Source organism: Phocoena phocoena, chromosome 7, assembly GCF_963924675.1.
Source record: "Phocoena phocoena chromosome 7, mPhoPho1.1, whole genome shotgun sequence".
Lineage (NCBI taxonomy): Eukaryota > Metazoa > Chordata > Mammalia > Artiodactyla > Phocoenidae > Phocoena > Phocoena phocoena.
The window spans coordinates 102,413,764-102,433,288 of NC_089225.1; the positions used below are offsets into that span (position 1 = coordinate 102,413,764).

The 19,525-nt window shown below is 40.5% G+C and overlaps 1 protein-coding gene across 1 annotated transcript in view; it reads left to right on the plus strand.

Annotated features, from left to right (window-relative positions):
• Nucleotides 1–19,525, plus strand: part of NYAP2 (neuronal tyrosine-phosphorylated phosphoinositide-3-kinase adaptor 2) — a 245,958-nt gene that overhangs the window by 119,909 nt on the left and 106,524 nt on the right. The window contains exon 3 of the mRNA XM_065881126.1: nt 17,206–18,300. Within this exon, the coding sequence (XP_065737198.1) occupies nt 17,206–18,300 (1,095 nt within the window). The remainder of the gene's footprint in view (nt 1–17,205; nt 18,301–19,525) is intronic.

A 19,525-nucleotide genomic window follows, 5' to 3' on the forward strand; every position in this document is an offset into this window, starting at 1 on the left:
CACCCCCCCGCATTGTTTATGTTTTAGCATCATCCCCTTCTGTCCTTTGGATGGATTCCAAATTGTTCCTGGGAAGAAACTCTGGTGATAATTCTAATTTCAGCTGCTCTTTCTCTGGGGACTGATTTGGGCCTTGTATTCTCTAATCATAATCCTGACTTTCTGAATTATGAGTGTCAGTAGAGAAAAGTCTTGCCAACCCTCATTTATTACTGAGAGGATGCTTTTAAGGAAGGTCTTAAATGAAGACATTGTACAAATGCAAAAAAAAAAAAAAAAAGGCACTATGTCTAGGGATTAGTGAAAGCTTCCCATTGTCTGACCTCAATTAGAAAAAGCAGAAACATTTCTAACGATCACTTTCGAGACTCCTAAAGTGGCTGGCTGTATTGTAGTTAACTCTCCTAAGCTGAAGCTCTTTGTCATTTGCCATTAGTGATCTAGTAACCTTATTCCTTTACTTCTTTTCAGAAACTCCTCATGAATTGATGTAGGGCCCTCTCCTCAGTGACTATGATTGGATTTAAATTTGCACTTACTGGAAGTAAGGAGGAATAATTATGTGCAAAATAATGGAAGGGATTTTAATATTTCTGAAAAGATACATAAATGTATGATTAAAAATTTTGGATTGGAAAGAATTGGAGTTTCTCAACCATTTTCTCATTATGACCTCTATAAAGAGTCTTCCTAGATATATTCTTCCTCACCAACCACCATCCCATGACATTTTAATACCACTGATACACTCTATATATGTTGATGTGCTGTATGTATATCTGTGCTTTATACATGAAAAGAGTAAGATATTTTGCTCCTGCCCCAAGAACCAGTGTTTATCTCCTTGAGGAAGATGTTGCCCTGTTGTAAATGCATGATATAAATTGAAAGGGTACACTTAAAAGGAATTCTCCTCCCCATTTTTATGACAGTATAATTATTTTAAAAGTGAAACCTGATTATGATATGAATATATACATATGGAAAAACATATGTATATGTATATGTTTTTCCATATGTATATATGTACAGCCATACTCCCCCAAGTCAAAGAAAAATAAATATACAGTATACAATATATACAAAAATATAATTTTGTAAACATGACCATCCTTCTATGTCAACAGACGTATTATCACATTATTTTTATATTTGCAGAGTACTGCATTATGTAGCAGTGACATCTCATAATTTAGGGGCACACTGCTATGTTGGATATGTATGTTGTTTCCAGCTTATTATGACAGAGACAGCACTGTGTTACATATAGATTCTTGTATGTATCTTTTCATATATGACTGGATATTTCCTTGGGATCCATATCTACAAGGGCAGTCTTCCAGCAAATGCACTTTCCAAGGCTTTCGATACAGGATGCTGAATTGCCCACCAAAACTGCCTGGTTCCTTTCAAAAGGCCATAATCGTAGCAAAATTTGGATAGGATCTGGGTAATTAAGTGGTATCTTTCCTACCAATAAAATATTACATTCATAGCCAGATGATTGGGCATATTTTTAGAGGGTGTAATTGTTCAATTGGGACAGAAGCTCTTGCAAGCAGGGACTGGAAGGAGACTTGTGATGTGTTCAGAATTTTCCGTGTGTAACTCGGCTCAGCAAAACTCTAGGGGATTTTGTGGAGAAAGGGCCAGGAAAAATTATCATCCATGTTGATTTTTGTTTGATCCCTTCTAATATCCTTTCTATTTTTTATTATTTTTCAAACTGTCTACACATTTCAGCTCAGCTTCTATGAACAGATGTGCTGTAGAAGTTTGAGATGGCAGAGAGAGATGCAGGCTACAAAAGAAGTACCTTCCCAAGTGTTTTGTAGCTTCTCATGACTTACCAATTCAACAAATATTTCCTGTGCACCTAGTAGATGACAAGCAGTTCTGCAGGCCTGGAGGATATAGCAGTGCCTACAAACAATCCCTGCCATCATGAAGTTTATGATTCAGGGTGGGGAGGCAGACAATAAGCCAAGTAGACATAAATAAATAATATGATGGTAGTTAATGATAAGTACCCGGAATCACTATGTAGTTATATAGTTATATCACTATATAGTGATATAGTTATATCATCACTATGAAGATATAAAGAAAGTGAGCAGTGGTGAGGGGGGTGAAGAGGCGGGGGATGACTCTTTCAGATATACAGAATAGATAACCAAAAAGGACCAACTGTATGGCACAGAGACCTCTACTCAATACCCTGTAATGACCTAAATGGGAATAGAATCTAACAGAATGGATATGTGTATATGTATAGCTGATTCACTTTGCCGTACAGCAGAAACTAACACAACATTGTAAATCAACTATATGCCAATAAAAATCATTCCTCCAATAAAAGAATAGTAATAAATAAATAAATAAATAAGAAGGTCAGAGAAAACCCTTTGAGAAGAATTGAAATGAAGTGATGGAGCAAAACTTGCAGATATCTGGAGGAAGAACAGTCCAGACAGCGGGAAGAGCGAGCACAAAGGTCCTAAGATCGGAAGGTGCTTGGCAATTAGGAATAGGAAGGAGGCCACTGTGGCCGGAGCAGGGTGAGCAAGAAGGACACGGGTAAGAAAAGAAGGTGGAAAGATAGACAAGCGTCGGTTAATGTACGGCATTACGAAACACAGTGAGTAAGCACTCCACAACATCTCCAGTTTTGAATCATTACAGTCAGTCATTCAACACATATCTTAAAGCTCCTGCTATGTCCCAGGGCCTGGGCTAGACGCTGGGTATGTAAGGCGATGAAGGCAGTCCGGGCTCCCGTGGAGTGAACATTCCGGGGCAGACACAGGCAAGCACAGAGGCAACTGTGTTTTACTGTGATAGTGCTGTCATGGGTGAGGGAGAGGGTGTTAGCTAGAGCTCAGTAAAAATTCACCTAGACAGCTGAAATATAAAGATCATTATATATATATTTTTTAGTGGTAAGCAGTATTACAAAAAAAATTTTTAACATCTTTTTTTTTTTTTTTTTTTCGGTACACGGGCCTCTCACTGCTGTGGCCTCTCCTGTTGCGGAGCACAAGCTCCAGACGCGCAGGCTCAGCAGCCACGGCTCACGGGCCTAGCTGCTCCGCGGCACGTGGGATCTTCCCGGACCGGGGCACGAACCCATGTCCCCTGCCTCGGCAGGTGGACTCTCAGCCACTGCGCCACCAGGGAAGCCCTAACATCTTTATTGGAGTATAATTGCTTTACAGTTAAACAATATTTCTCTTTTAGTAGCCTGCATACATCGTTCTATTGTTGCATGCATTATGTTATTTAGAAATATTACATCATCTGCTGACCCCAGTCATCTGGGTCCTGGACTGAGGGACCACATCTTTTCATCTGTTTCCTTTAATTCAGCTCTGTGTCTGGATCAGGCTTTCACCAAATTCATGGCAGTGAACGTACCATGCAAAAGACAGAATTAAAGTCTGGCTTCCTGTCATTGAAATGTTCTGGACCTAACTGGACCTTAGTGAAAAGATTAGAGGGTTATGAAAAACTCACCAGAAATCTGCAAGACCTGGAAGACAGGGTGGGGCAGGAAAGAGTGGGAGCAGCAATTTGGATTTCGGGTGCTTTTCCTACTTGTTTTGTCAGCTGTGAGTCTCACTTGCTGGTAAATCCTTAGAAATTATATGTGTTTTGTTTCCCCTTTAAATGGTAAATTCACGGGGTGGGGGGCGAAGAACAGTTTCTGCTATGGCTTTGTGTGGGTGTGTGACAAATGATACATAAAGGAGGAAAACCATTCTTATCCTTTGAATCTGTTCACAGAAATACATAGGAAAATTTTGAGAGATCCAGGGCATGTGGCTTCCTGCTCATTCTAAGGGCATTTACCATATGTGTCCAACGTCTCAGCTATATCCGTGACTCTGGAATTTTGGTTATTGTTTTAAGCAGCGTGCCGGCATACCCACTGGAAAGCTCTTATTCTCTGCTCTCAGTGCTGTGTACTTTAGGGTGATTGTCAGAGGTTTTTAGGACATGGGTTTGATTGCAAAGAATCCTTATCTCCAAGGTAACACCGACATTCCTATTGGCTGAGAACAGTGTGTCCTCCCTGTTTGGGTCTTTGTGCTATTTGAATAGCATTGTAGGAGCAAATTTACTTGAGAGCGTTCAGAGTCCAGGAAATGGAAGAAGCAGCACTGTTCCCAGTTACCCTGTGTGTTTGTTCTATACAGTTTGTACCTGCTGAGTGACCCAGGACACCACCCCAAACCTTGCTCAAGGTTGACTTCTCCTCACATAATCTCCCCTCTTGCACACCCCCCCGGCTCCGAGCTCTTTTGTAGTTGTCTTATCTCTACCTAAACTACCATCTTAGCTTGGAGAAACTTGGACCACATTTTTCTCCTGTTTTAATTGAGACTGCTTTTGCTGCTTCTCATACTACGATTAGTTCTTTCTACATGGATCAGAGATAAGATGTCTGATGTTGAGACAAGGTCTACCCGCTTATCTACTTCATTGCAAAATATCTTTGAAGTGAAATGAATAAAAAGTATTTAGAATGAATGAGCACTATGAAAGTTTACATCTTTTTCTTTGTGACTTTGCAGAAATTTTAATTCTTTTCTAAAACAGGCACTGTGCTGGGAGCTGGGGCTTCAGAGGTGAGGAAAACAAACATGATTTCCTATCTAGGGGAAAAGGAGGATATTAAACAATCAGTAGACGTGCACCTAGAAATGAGGACACAAAAAAGAGGAGGGTTCCAGGGGAGATTATTTTTAGATTGAATTTCCTGGAAAGAGGTCCCTGAGTGAAAATTAAACGAAGACTTAAACTTGAAGTAGGGGATGGCGAGGGTTGGAGAAGGTTCGAGGAAGGGCATTCTGGGGGTAGTGAGTCCTTGGCGGGGAATCGTTGTCTTGGTCTGAATCACTGAATCATTGTGGCTGCAGCGAGTTCTCAAAGGGGCAAGCACTGTAAGCTATGGCTGGAGCAAGAGATTTGAGCCACGTGGTGGAAGGTCTTATTTATTGTAATGATTATGGGTCATCATTGCCAGGTTTTGAGCAGGGGTTGGGGAATGAGTTCATGACATGTTCAGAGCTAATTGATTACAGTAATTACAACCGTATATGTAAAGGATCTGATCAAGCATTTTCATTATCACAAAGCAGGGCATTTCTGGGTGTACAGGGAATAGCTAGATAGATAGACTCATAAATGTATATATGCTACATATGTTTTATACACGTATATGCATGTATATATGTATACACGCATATACATGTATACATACACATATGTATGTGCATGTATACACACGTACATAGGGGTATATGTGTACACACACACATAGAAATTCAAATTTGAGTTTGAAAGTACACTTTGAGACTAAGATTAGAGCATTTCTTTAGATTCCCATTATTATTGTGCAAAGCAACTGTGAGTGGAAGTTTAATTTGTAGATTAAAATCCAAGCTGATGGGCTTCCCTGGTGGTGCAGTTGTTGGGAGTCCACCTGCTGATGCAGGGGACGTGGGTTCGTGCCCCGGTCCGGGAGGATCCCACGTGCCGTGGAGCGGCTGGGCCCGTGAGCCATGGCCACTGAGCTTGTGTGTCCGGAGCCTGTGCTCCGCAACGGGAGAGGCCACAGCCGTGAGAGGCCCGCGTACCGCAAAAAAAAAAAATCCAAGCTGATAAATAAGTTAGATGTTTAAGGTGTGACTTGGAGATAGAAAAAAGACTCACAGGGAATAATCTGAGGACAATAATCTGAGAACAGTACAGGCTGGGCAAACCATAATGTCTCTCTTTTCTTACATTTTAGGTTCAGAATTCATGTCAACCTGATAACTTTATTGTAAAGAAAAGATAACAAACCTAAATCTAAAACTGAAACTGCAGTCGTCATACTGAGTAATAAAAGGCTAGGTTCACATATAGCCCATGAATTTATCCAAGATGAGGAAGGCTAAAGTCTCCTCTGGGATGCTGCTTCCCATGGCCCACTGTTGGCCTGCCTGTTTGGAACCCCAGCTCTGAAATTACTGTGGATTGAACAGAATTGCCAAATAATAGGAGAAATAAGAGAGCAAAGCTGATTTCTGAGGCCTCAGGTCCAAAAGTCAATGTTTATGCTCTCCCATTGTCCAATGCTGCTTCAGTCTGTGCTGTGTTTTCAGTGATCCTTAAGAATTCAGAACCAAAAATGACCAGTATCTGTTCCTCCTGGTCAATGAACTTCTGGCATGGGTCATACCATCTGGTCCCAAATAGAACCATTTTCCTCATTTGAATTTATAGAAAGGTAAATATGGAACTTGTACAAAGGACATGCTAAAGAAGAAGTATAGGGTCATCAGGGTTAAATAAAAATTGTGCACAAACAAAAAGAAATCCTTTCCCTTTTCCAATCCCAGTCTGCAAAAATGGAGGGTAGACTACACAGGGATAATGGAATATCTATAATATCCCAAACTCAATGACATAAATATTATGCAATCTACATGCTCATTACATGCATAGAGCATAAAACAATAGGATGTTCTTGAGATGAGCCACCTCATCTTTTAGAAATATTCTTTCTCTTTTTTTAGAATCCAGTCACACTCTTCTTGAATTCGAAGCACAGAAAACAGCTCCTAATGTCATTTTGCAAAACCTAAAGGGTATATCTGTGGTTTGGAAAAAGGAGAGTTTGAATAAAAAGTGTTAATCTGTTGAATTTTCTGCATTGCCACACACGTGCTGTGACTTCCATCCTACATTTTCTCTTTTGCTTTGAGTTTAATTGCATTTTTAAATTAAAACTCACTCAAGAAAAAACATCTTTAAAAAAGTTAAGATGAAAAGAAGCTAAGAGTGCCAACACCGAAATGATAATGCCCAGAAAATTCCAAAGCCTATATATCTCTAAAGGAAGGATTACATCTTCCAAAATAAATTCACTTCTATTATGTGGCTACACATAAGATATAACCCTAATACCAAAGGAAACTGAAATATTGATCTCATAGTTCAATGAACATAAAATCTATATTTATTTAGGCAATCACTCATTTTACAGTTTCCCAGAACTGGTAGGCTCGCGGGCACTGGCACCATTCATTTTGATAGCTCAGTGCTAAATAAATGTGAAGTATGCGTGAAAGCGTACGCTCTCATTACATATCTTCCAATGTAGAGAGATTTTTAATGAATACTGATAATAATTGATAATGATATTGGCTTTACTTTTTAAGCCCTTCCTATGGCCCAGGCAGTATGCCAAACACTTCAGGTCAGTGTCTTTTTAAACCCTCACAACATCCTGCGAACATGCATTACAGTCACTTAACAGTTGAGTTCAACAAGGCTTTCAAAGGTTAGAGTTGACTTTCCCAAGGTTATACAACTACTAAATTGGAATTGGAGTTCAGGCTAATCGGATTCATGAAAGAGTATTGGTACCGTTTTTTAAAAAATGTTTAAAACCCCCTTAACTATATATTTGTAAAACAAAAATGCATCATCATCTATAAAGGCAAATTATTCTTTGACTGTATGGCAACTAGAGTCAGATCACCTGGGTTCAAAGCCAGTTTCTACCACTTGGGCAAATAATTTAATTTCTCTATAATGTAATCTCAGTGCCCGTAAAACAGGGTTTATAATAGCATTTACCTCCTAGGGATGTTGTAGGTTTTAAATAAAATAGTCTCCCCAAAACATGTTGCCTGATACCAAAAAATGCATTTGATACAGGGTAACTATTCTTATTCTCCTCCTTCTTCTTCTCTTTTTCCTCCTCTTCCTACCCCCCCTTCTTCTTCCTCTTCCTCCTATATTTTCATTACAGATGTTAGAACACATCAACACAACTTCAGTGAACTTGAATGAAATGTTTTATTGTTCTGTAATTTCATGCTGCTTCCTCTGTGATCTCAGATACTTTAGAAGATCACAAACATTTCTATCTTCCTATCTCAACCAGAACAGATTTACAAAGGATAATCCTCAGTAAACTGTATCTATGGAACTGCAGGGATTTGGCTTCCACAAAGTTGACTGCCCAACGGGCAGGGGAAAATGTTCCAACCGTTCATTGGATTTTTCTCCCAACTTAGTTTTCTTTAACATTGTATCCTACTGGGTTGAATCTAAATTAACTGAGCTTCTATTGGGTTCTCAGCATCACGCATTTTCCATGGCTACTTTTTTGTTATCACATTTTTTCGTTCAGGACTCAGGAAATTAACTTATTTGCTTACTTCCTTTCTCTTCCTTTCTCTCTGGCTTCAAAATATTTGAGCAAAGGGATAAAGAGTTATAACCAGTGGTTTAATAACTCAGCTATGCCTAAGTTTTAAATATATGTATTACTTTCTCTGACTTGGCCTTCCTAAGTATCATTTGATTGGCCACTATGTGGAGGTGATTGGTATGCATAGATAAAACCAAGAGAGTTTTTGGTTTGGGGAACCTGTAGTAATGTAGACATAGAGTTTTATTTAGGTTGTTTTTAAAATAAGACTAGTCTTTAAGATTAAGTACACCTAAACACTCTAAGGAGATCAACTTTCATTAAAACACATTGAAAATGGAGGGAAGAAGGATGAATATCTGAAGGAATGTATGAGAAAGAGCGTTGAAAAATTTACGTCATTATGCTTACATAATAAACCAACTGAGAAACAAACAAGAGAAATATCCAGTGTGATTAAGTACTGATTGGATGGTCATGGAAGACTTCTCTGAAGAAGTGAATTTTTTTTTTTTTTTTTTTTGCTGAGATCTGAGTACTAGGAAGAAACCAGCCATGTATAACTCAGGGATGTCAAACAAAAGCCAGAGCTGGACAGTAAATGGTAAAACTAGATTTTATTTAGGACTATTGCAATAGGGGAAAAGAGACCTCAGTATAGAACTGAGGTCAATTCCAAATACGTTACGGGGCAAGTGGGAATTATTAGAGCTAGGAAGCAGGGTGGGAGTCATCGGATGGAAAATTACTAAGAGGAAACACAAGGGTAAGGGGGGATTTCTGGCTAAACTGACCTAAGAGGATTCTTGCTGAAGACAGGCCAGGATGGTCAGACATCACTGGGAGTACGGTGGAGGATGCGGAACCCCATCAGATATCAAGGGTGATCAGATATTGAGGGTGGGGGTTTCTGGGTAAACTGGCTTTGGCAGGATTATTACAAATAGTGGGTTATACAGGGAAGTGCATAAATAGGCCTAGAGGAAGGTTCAAGAGCCCAACTACTGTTTTATCAAGAAAAGAGTTTTTGTCAGTTGTGGAATCTAATAGTTTAGCATCCTGTCTGACAGAGATCATCCCTGCAGGATGGTCTTTCTCCCTGATGGATACGTTTCCTCCAGTTCTTTTCTCTATTCCTTCTCAACTTGTGTAAAGTTTGGAATGGCAGGTGGAGTCTGAGAGGCTGCAGTAGTGTAGCCAAGGAAAGGCCCGCAATACAGCCACTCTCTGTTCTTTCCAAGTGGGCTATGTCTAAAGGGCATCCCATGACTAGAGCAGGGGGAGACTGGGAAACAAGATTATTTCCCTGGGATGGAAATATCAAATTGGATATTTGTGATCAACTTTATAAATAGAGTCATGTCTCTTTAGGAATGCTGGCTGCCTGTCTGGACAGATTCCCATGCAATGGTGTTATTGTGGTGAATTTTCCCTGGTAAAGTATTGGCTTTTAATCTATAAACTCAGAAACTCCATCCTTAGATGTCTAGAATAACCAAGATGTCAAAGTAGCCAAGCTCAAGAGATGGGTGCATGTCTCTCTTTAGGCTGCTATAACAAAACACCACAGACCTATAAACAACAGAAATGATTTTTTTCACAGTTCTGGAGGCTGGAAGTACCTGACCAGGGTGCCAGCATGGTCATGTTCTGGTCAGGTTCCAGGCGGCAGACTGCTGACCTCTTCAATGTCCTCACATAGCAGAAGGGGCTGGGGCCCTCTTTCATAGGGCCATTATTCTCCTTCATGAGGGCTCCACACTCATGAACTAATTACCTCCCAAAGGCCCACCTTCTAACACCATGACATTGAATGTTAAGATTCCATTATATGAATTTGGGGGTGGGGAGGACACAAACATTCAGACCATAGCAGTGTATGAAACCAGAATTCCACCTTGCTGGTTTCTAATGTGAAATATATGCGTAATATTTTGGAAATCACTCTTACTAAAAAGTTTCTTGATGAAACTGAAGTTAGAGAAGGAATGACTCGTAAGAATCATATAGGTCAAAGCTTTAGTTTCTATCAGCGTGCTCGGGCCATCCCCACACAGGGATATAACAGAGGACCAGATCCCCTGGGCATTGCTGTGAGTGTCCACCGTCTTTTGCTCTGTGAGTTTCCTGGTTTTATAATCCTTGTGGCTAAAAAGATCCCGTTTGTTCTTCCTTTACATATGTTAATACCTTCCCTCTGATTTCAATCCAGTCTTTTTGACCAGAAAGTATGTAATCTCTTTTTATATCTCTTCTCTGAATCATCCTGTGGTGATTTTGTAATACTCAGAAGGCAAGCTTACTTCTTTAATTTCCCTATTCTGGTAGGATGCTTTCTGTTTCCTCAGGGTGCACACTGTACCCTAGTTCTGTGAAAATAACAATAGCATTTTCTATGAGATAGCTACATAAAACAGGAAATTAATTTTAGGATTTTTTTTTTAGTTATCTATGCTATGCAATAAACTGACCCAAAATGCTATGGCTTAAAGCAGTAACAATTTATTACTTATTGTTTGGTGAGTTGAGTTGGCTTGTATAGGTAGTTCTTCTACTCTATGTGTCATTGGTTGGGCGTCTCTCATTTGGCTGTATTCAGCTGGCAGGCGGGATGGGTTAGAAGGTCCAACAAGGCTTTACTCACATTCCTGGGCTGTCTTTCTCCTCCGTGTGGCCTCTTTGCAAAACTAGGTTGAGTTTCTTCATAGCTTTTTGGTCTAAGAGATCTTACATGGCAATTGGCTTTTCAGATAGAGGAAGTGAAAGCTGTCGGTTCTCTTAAATTCAAGACTCAGAATATCACTTCCGCCACATTCTGTTGGTCAAGGTAAGTCACAAGGCCTGCCCTGATTTGAGGAAAGGGACATAGACCACCTATTGAAAGGTGGAAAACACACAAGGAAGGAAGGACGGAATTAAGGGTGGCTCCCTTGGAAGACTGTCTATCACAACTTGCCTTCAAGTCCCAATATTTCCAGTAGGCAAATATTGCCCAAAAGTTTCATTGCATTACACCATCAGCTTGAAATCCAGGATTTCATCATCTAAATCATGCCCATGTGGCATGTTGAGTGAAATTCCTCATATGCAAAGGTCTTTGAACTAAAAGTACAATTTATCTGCCCTACAAAACCTGACATAGACTGGCAGGTCAGGAGCAGGAAAACTGCAGGGTACAGTCTTGTTCAAAAAAGTAGGAGCGGGCTTCCCTGGTGGTGCAGTGGTTGAGAGTCCGCCTGCCGATGCAGGGGACACGGGTTCGTGCCCCAGTTCGGGAAGATCCCACATGCCACGGAGTGGCTGGGCCCGTGAGCCATGGCCGCTGAGCCTGCGCGTCCGGAGCCTGTGCTCCGCAACGGGAGAGGCCACAACAGTGAGAGGCCCGAGGACCGCCAAAAAAAAAAAAGTAGGAGCTTGAGAGAGGGGAGTCACGTAGAAGTCACTGGTTTATACCAATTCGGAAATCCAGTTGTGCACATGTGCCCAGTTCTCCCTATTCGGGAGCAGAATTTATTGATTAGGGCCCAGCTTCCCCCAGTTTTGGTTCTCTGTGGTTCTTAGTTTTGCTCTCTGAGTGCTTAAATCTGTCCTTTGAGTCACCTTTTCTTGTTCATAAGAAATGCCCTGTATCTAATTTAAGCTAAGGCTTTTTCATTCCCACTCAACTTTAAGACCATAGTGTTGATCCAGTCCCATGTCTTACACTGTTTCCATCCACACTTTGATCTGAATTCTGTGTTTTCATTGCTAGCAGATCCAGGATGGTATTACAGCACGGATACTACAATTCCAAATCTGATCCTTTTTGCACATTATCACACTTTCTTGGTCCCACTGTAAGCAGACCAAGGGTATCTGTAACTCCCATCCCTTTACAGACACTTTAATTTAAAAACTAAAATAAAATAAGAAAAGAACAATTTTGTGGGTGGCATTATGGGGCTTGTGACTGAAAATAAAAATATTGCTCAAACCTCTGGAATTGTGAGTTGTGAAAAGAGAGCTATTGTGAGCACAATTCTGCTGAAAGTGGGAAATGTGCCTCTCACTTTCTAGAATCAGCCAGTTCAGTATCACAGAGTGTGGCCGTTACTCCTGTTCACTGGACTCTAATTTCCCAGTTTGAATTACATATTTAAATACATCTCTATAACCAGAGCTCTTTAAGTATACCTCTATAACCAGGCCATGCGATAATACCACTATAAGCATGGGTGAGAAGACCTTTTAAAATGATACTTTATGCCATATACAAAATAATGAATTACAGAGCTTTCCCCCCTTATTTCTTTCCTTTGTTTTAAAAGTTATAAAAGATTGAATTGACATTATGAGGTTTTTTTAAAGTAGTTGATAAGGCATTTATATTTCTTCATCAGTGATATATGGAGTTTGGGTTGGATAATCTCTAAGAGTCCTTCAAATTCTGGGAGTCTGTGACCAAAGAGACTTTCCATCAGGGGAAATACCCACCTGTGATGTTGTCTCTTTTTTCACTTCTTGGTTCAAGAATATTCACAGACACCAAAGCCTGGTTTTATAGTACACTTTTTTTTTTAATAAGGAAAATATTATTTCAGAAGGATAGCTTGACAAGGGACATGGCAGATTTCCAAAATTAACTCTGAAAGGCAGATCATCTGGGCATGACTGAAAGCCATGCATTACCTTTGTGCTCAGATATTTCATTTCAAAAATGTCACTTTCTGCTTATTCAATGCTACTGTCATTATACTATTTTAAGCATGAAATTTGTGTTCTGGAGCTGAACAGGGATTATTGCTTCTATCTTTGGACTTATTAGTAATGATTTAAAATTCATTTAAGAGCAATAAAAATCACCTTTTTATTGTGGTTGAATTTGGTTAAGTGTTGAAATTTGCAATGCAATTTTTATTGTCTTTAGCAGTAGTTCAGCACCTATGTATGTAGATCAAGACTATTTTTAAGCACCTTCTAAAGAAATAACTTTTGAAACATGAGTTTTCCCTTAATTTTTAATTCCCCAGGGTGATGTTAAACTAAAATAAATCATGAGGCAAAGTTGCTAAAAATTTCAGACTTTTTCTTATTTGGGTAAACAAAAAACAAACAAAGCAGATATGACAGTTGAAACAAAATTTCATATTTACTCAATACATGGAATAAGGTGAAACCAGATGATGTCGCAAATGCAGAGAAAAATCATTTCATTAGAGATGAAACTATTCCCTCCTCTGACTTTTCAGAGAGAGCCATGAGATTGCAAGGAGGATGTGGAATGGGAACCAGATATTGCCTGGAAGAAAAGTCTCCTAATACTGAAGGAATGAATCTGTTTATTCATCCCGATTGGCTGTAATTTACTTATTGCTTTACTCACTAAATAATCCTCAGTTCTCTCATTTTAAATTTGTATTCATACAAAGGAAGAGGAGCAGGAAACAAAATGTGTTTGAATTATATGAATCTGCCTGCATTAGGCTCTTTTCACCACACAGGGAAGGGGAGAGGGAAGAAGCTTGCCCAGATAATGAAGGATTTGCTGGGCAAGGTTGGCTGGAGAACTGCTTCTGATGGTGGGCAGCAGAACATACAAAACCTAGTGGAGCAGGGAGTCTATATGCCAAAGCAAACAACTACAGAAAACAAAGAGCATCTAGAAAATGGGTCTAATTAAATAATATGGCACGTGCCTTGGCACGAATCAGAAGTTGGAGCATCAGATTAAGAAGAATCAGAATAACAGGCAGTGTGGTGGAAGGATGCTCCTGGGTGTACCTGGGATCAGCATCTCTGTATTCAGCTGTAATATGCTTTCTGTGATGTGGCTTCAGGGGTGAGGAGGTACCGGGCAAGGGAAGGTGCTGGTTACGTTGAAAAGACTGGGAAAGAGTTAAATTAATTCTTCAAGTAGCAAAGCTTATTAAAGTATTACAGTGCCAGAGGATGAAAAAGTGGGTGCTCAGGAGTTAGCTTTATAGGGTCTTTACATAGGGCTCAATCAGTATTCTCTTGTCTATGTCATCTCAAGCTGACATAACAAAATTCCACAGACTGGGTGGCTTAAACAACAGACATATATTTTCTCATAGTTCTTGAGGCCAGAAGTCCAAGATCAAGGTGCCAACATAGTCAGTTTCTGGGGAGAATTCTCTTACTGCCTTGCAGATGGCAACCTTCTCACTATGTCCTCACATGGTGGAGAGAATAAGACAACGAAGATACCCCAGTGACTCCTCTTATAAGGGCACTAATCTCATCCATCATGAGGACCCAGCCCTCATGACCTCATGACCCAATTATCTCTCAAAGGATCTACCTCCAAATAACATCACAGTGGGGGTTAGGACTTCAACATATGAATTTGTGGAGGGGACACAGTTCAGTCCATAGCAACTGTCAATTTCGATTACCTCAGAGTCATCATAAGAGTCACATATTATACTTAATCCTACTCGTCAGATAATACCTGTACTTGGTTTGGTACTGAAGTTGTCCTAACAGTTCAAATAAATTATCACAATTTCTTCATAATGAATAGCTACCTTAATTCTAACTATGTTGTGCTCTAGAATAGAACATTTTTCTTTCTTCCACATTTCATAGATATGGCGGGTCTTTATTTCATTTTTTTCTGATCTTTTGGCAAACAAAGTTGCATATTCTGAGTGCAACCCAAACATTGGTCTTGCCTATTCCAAAGGCCACCTTCTATTCTATGTGGGAAGAGGGACGTTGGTTCCAGGGAAGAGGCTGCTGCTTCCCTGAATATCATGTTACTGTCAGCTCTACCACTGATCTCTAACTTCCTGGGAATCCTGGGTTATGGTCTTCCTTCAATGCAGTGTTTCTACCTAGGCTTGGGCTCTGCCTGTCCTGTTATTTCTGTCCGTACAACAACCCAAGTCTATGTTTAGGGAAGGGTCAAAGAAAACGGCAGTGAATTATAATTTAGGAACCAGAGAAAAATGAAAATCTTATTCTAAGTATAATTTTAAGCATATAATGAAGTTATCCATCTCATGGACACACATTCATTCCTAGCTTTTGGTTAACTCTCCATTTATAGAACACCTTGCTACTTCCCACACCATCCAGCTCCTAGAACTCAATAGTCAGTGGCAGATATTCCTAGAGTGTGAGTTACTTAGCCTAGGATGACACACTGAGGTGGAGCATGGCAGGAAACAAGCTTCAGAAGAATAATCTGGATGGACTTTTGTTCTAAGTCCTGGCTCTTTCAAAGTCCCTCCAGTTCTAAGTCAATCTCACTCATTAATTTATGGGTTTACTTTATTTGGGCTCCAATTTCTGTATGTAGTCTGATGATCTATTTGAATCATATGAAAATTAACATACATGGTAGATTTCAAAACCAATAAAAATGGTAGGAGATATAGAGAAGAGCTATTGGTCACTTTGGGTCCCGCCTAAAGAATTATCTGGATAGTTTTCATTCCATTATGTCCCTAGGCTTTTCCCTTTTGACACTAAAAGGCTCTACTGCTGTATCGTCCCCCTGTAAAATGGCATCTAGTTTTTTCCTATTGTAAATTAAGGAAAAGTCGACATACATTAAGAAACTTCCCTTCAACAAGCTGCTTGATTGTAGTGAGTGAAACCATCACCATGGGTACAATGGAGTAGAATATTTGAAAGCAGGAATGACCTAGAGAAGCAAAAGATATAGCCACTGCTAGAATATTTGATGGGTTCTCTTTCTCTGAAGGCATGATTGATGCATAAAGCAGCCACCTAACTAATCTTTAAGCACTTGCTTCTCCAATAGTAAGTTTTAGAAAAGCTCCTATGTCATAAGTTTTGCTAGTTGAAAAAAAAACCCAGAAAATTTGGGGTGTTTCCTGGTTTGCGCCTTGAGACCTCCCCTCCCTTCAAGCTGCAAATTATAGAGAAGCCTGTTCTTTTCTCATAGGTGTACACCTATAAGCTATACCGTCAACTTACATTGTACGCTACCACTTACCACAAGCAACTACATTCTGCCACATTGCGTAAAAATGCTAATCATCATAATCATATATCAGCACAATGAGATAATATCAAGACTCCAGTACTTTCCCTGCATGCTAAACAATTGATGGCAGTCACAGACACGTTGCCAGCCTGTTCCAACCTACTAGATGGAGTCAGAAGTTTATGTTCCATTACAAGGGGGGCTGTGGGGTGTACTTGTAGGCATATCTGTTGTGAGTTTTCAGAAGTTATTCTTGAAGCTTACACATCATTCTCTGGATTATTCTCTTGTAAAACTCTCCAGGGGGTTCTGATGTGTCAGGGCAATAAATTCATTCCAAGACAGCATTTGGGATATCATAAGAGATCTTATGAACTAAAACAAATACACCATAATCAACAATACCTGGAGATTTGGAGATTAACTTGTCTAGCCTCATAAAATGTTCACATCGATTTCCCCTGAAGAATCAGACCCATCTGTATAAAAGTTATTTATCTGAACCAAGACAGAGATTAAGTCTAGCAGACTGGAACATTTTTACCCCAAATAAAAGCAAGATGTGATCATGTGTAATAGCCACATCATTTAAAGGGCTCAGTCCCCATGGTATTTTTGTAACCATTTGTACTAATAGAAACTCTAGATTTTTTCCCCTAAGTTTCTTTGTTGCTGAATTCTTAGAAGTTGATTTTTATGAAATGTGTGATTGTTTTTATCCAATTGTGTCATCTGAAGTTTCTATTTAGGAATTCTAAGACAGAGGGATGAGTAAGTCCTGGTCTTAATGCATTTATCCGTGTTGGATTACTTATATTAGTTTGAAGATACATATTACTACTGTTCCTGCATCATATTTTTCTAAATATGGAAATGTTTGACTTTTGTTGGATTTGTAGTCTACGTCTCCAGCTTGAAACGCAGCATTACCCATCCCCTCAAATGTTTAGAGCAGTAAATCCACCTGAAAGTCATATTTGAAAGCTTTCCTATGGTACTCATCTGTTTTACGTTTTCTTTTTCCTCCTTCTTCTTTTAGTGTCAGCCAAGCCAAGACCCCACAGTGATGAATATTCAAAGAAGATTCCTCCTCCAAAACCAAAACGGAATCCAAACACTCAGCTCAGCACATCTTTTGACGAAACGTATGTCAAGAAGCACGTGCCCCGGAGGACCTCACTCCCTCGGGACCCCTCCCTCTCCCAGGTCAGCAGCCCCTCAGGGGGCCCCGAGGAGGAGGAACCCGTGTACATTGAGATGGTGGGGAACATTCTCAGAGACTTCCGGAAAGACGACGACGACCAGAGTGAGGCCGTCTACGAAGAAATGAAATACCCCATTTTTGACGACTTAGGCCAAGACTCAAAGTGTGACCTTGACCATCACAGTTGTTCTTCGCAGTGTGCTACTCCCACGGTGCCTGACTTGGACTCGGCCAAGTCCTCAGTGCCATGTACCCCGAAGGGTTTGCTCTGTGACATCCCTCCGCCCTTTCCCAACCTGCTTTCTCATAGACCCCCGCTGCTGGTGTTCCCCCCGGCCCCTGTGCAGTGCTCCCCCAACTCCGATGAGTCTCCGCTCACCCCCCTGGAGGTCACAAAGCTTCCTGTGTTGGAAAACGTGTCTTATATGAAACAGCAGGCCGGGGCGTCACCATCCTCCTTGCCGTCCCAGGCCTCCGGCCACCCTAAACTGGAGAAAGACCAGGCCGGAGCCCTGGGACCCGTTCCTGCTGCCTCGGTTCTCTCCTCGTCCCCTCCCCCGCCTTCCACTCTATACCGAACGCAGTCTCCCCACGGCTACCCCAAAAGTCACTCCGCCTCTCCGTCACCCGTCAGCATGGGCAGGTCCCTGACCCCGCTCAGCCTCAAAAGGCCCCCGCCCTACGACGCCGTGCATTCAGGCAGCCTCTCCAGGAGCTCTCCATCAGTGCCTCATTTGACCCCCAGACCGGTGTCGCAAGATGGGAGCAAGATGGTCAATGCCTCGGTCAATACCTACGGGTCGGCTCCGAGCGGTTCCCGGTCCAGAACACCCACGAGTCCTTTGGAGGAACTAACCAGCCTCTTTACCTCGGGACGCAGCCTGCTGAGGAAGTCGTCCAGCGGCCGCCGCCCTAAAGAACCTGCAGAAAGTAAGTGCACAGACGCTTTCGTTTGTGACTTGAGGGCAGTGAACCCCATGATGTACAGATAAGGCACGTAGTAGTGATATTTGGTCCTTTGAGTTGAAATCTCAAGATGTGTGATTTTGCTTTTGCCATATCCAAGGAAACAGTGCATTCTCATGGGTCCTTAAAAGTGAAAGACAGAGGCAGGGCAGTCTGAGTCAGAGAGATGAAGATGCTGCCCCTCCGGGTTTTGAAGATGGAGGAGGGGGCCATGAGCCAAGAAATCAGGAAACCTCTAGAAGATTGAATAGTCAAGGGAACAGATGCTCCCCTAGAGCCTTCAGAAGGAATGGCAGCCCGGCCTACAGGCTTCATTTTAGGCAAGTGAAACCCATTTCAGACTTCTGCCTTCTAGAATTGTAAAGTAATAAATTTGTGTCATACTTTTAAGAAACCAAAAAGAAAAAAAATAGGAGATAATGCATTCTGAGAGGAATAAAGTGATGGTCTGCACAATATAACATATTAAAAAGAATCAGTTTTAAATTTAAAATAAAGTGTAAGATCTAAATTCTTCAGGGGCTCTGGGAAATCTAACAAAGAAAACAGATCACTATAAAATTTTTAGGTACATGTCTCGATTTGGGGGGGAGATTATACATTCAAACATGGAATTGGTTAAGTGTTAAAATTATCTTGTACTAAGAGCCTGCTTGAGCAAATCTGTATTAGAAAGCCTTTGCTGCAAAGAAAGCAATTCGAATAGAATCATTACTTTTTTAAAAAACAACGAATGATTCTTTCCACATACTTCATGTTGTTACATTCTTACTTTCCTGCTAAACTAGAATAGGCTCACTATTTCCCTTTTAAAACCCTTGGTAATTAGCATCTTATTCCCATGGTACTCTTCCTATATCCATCAATATATAAATTACAGAAAGATCACTAAGTCATAAGTAGGAGGGGAACATTATATTTACCCCTGAATTTCAAAGGCCAGGGAATGTCTCTATTTGAATGGCTAATCCTTTTGTGAGCCCCAAATCACTGCCTAATGATATCCTAAAGTCAAAACAGATCCCAGTTTTCTCAATGTTCATTTCATTAAATTACACTGCTTTCCTTTATTTAAAAATGCCTTAGGGCATCTAAGCTGAAAATTAATCACTTACATCTCAAATGATCCCACCACAGGATTTTATTATTCTACTCATACAGTTACATTGAGGACCTTCTTTAAAGGAAA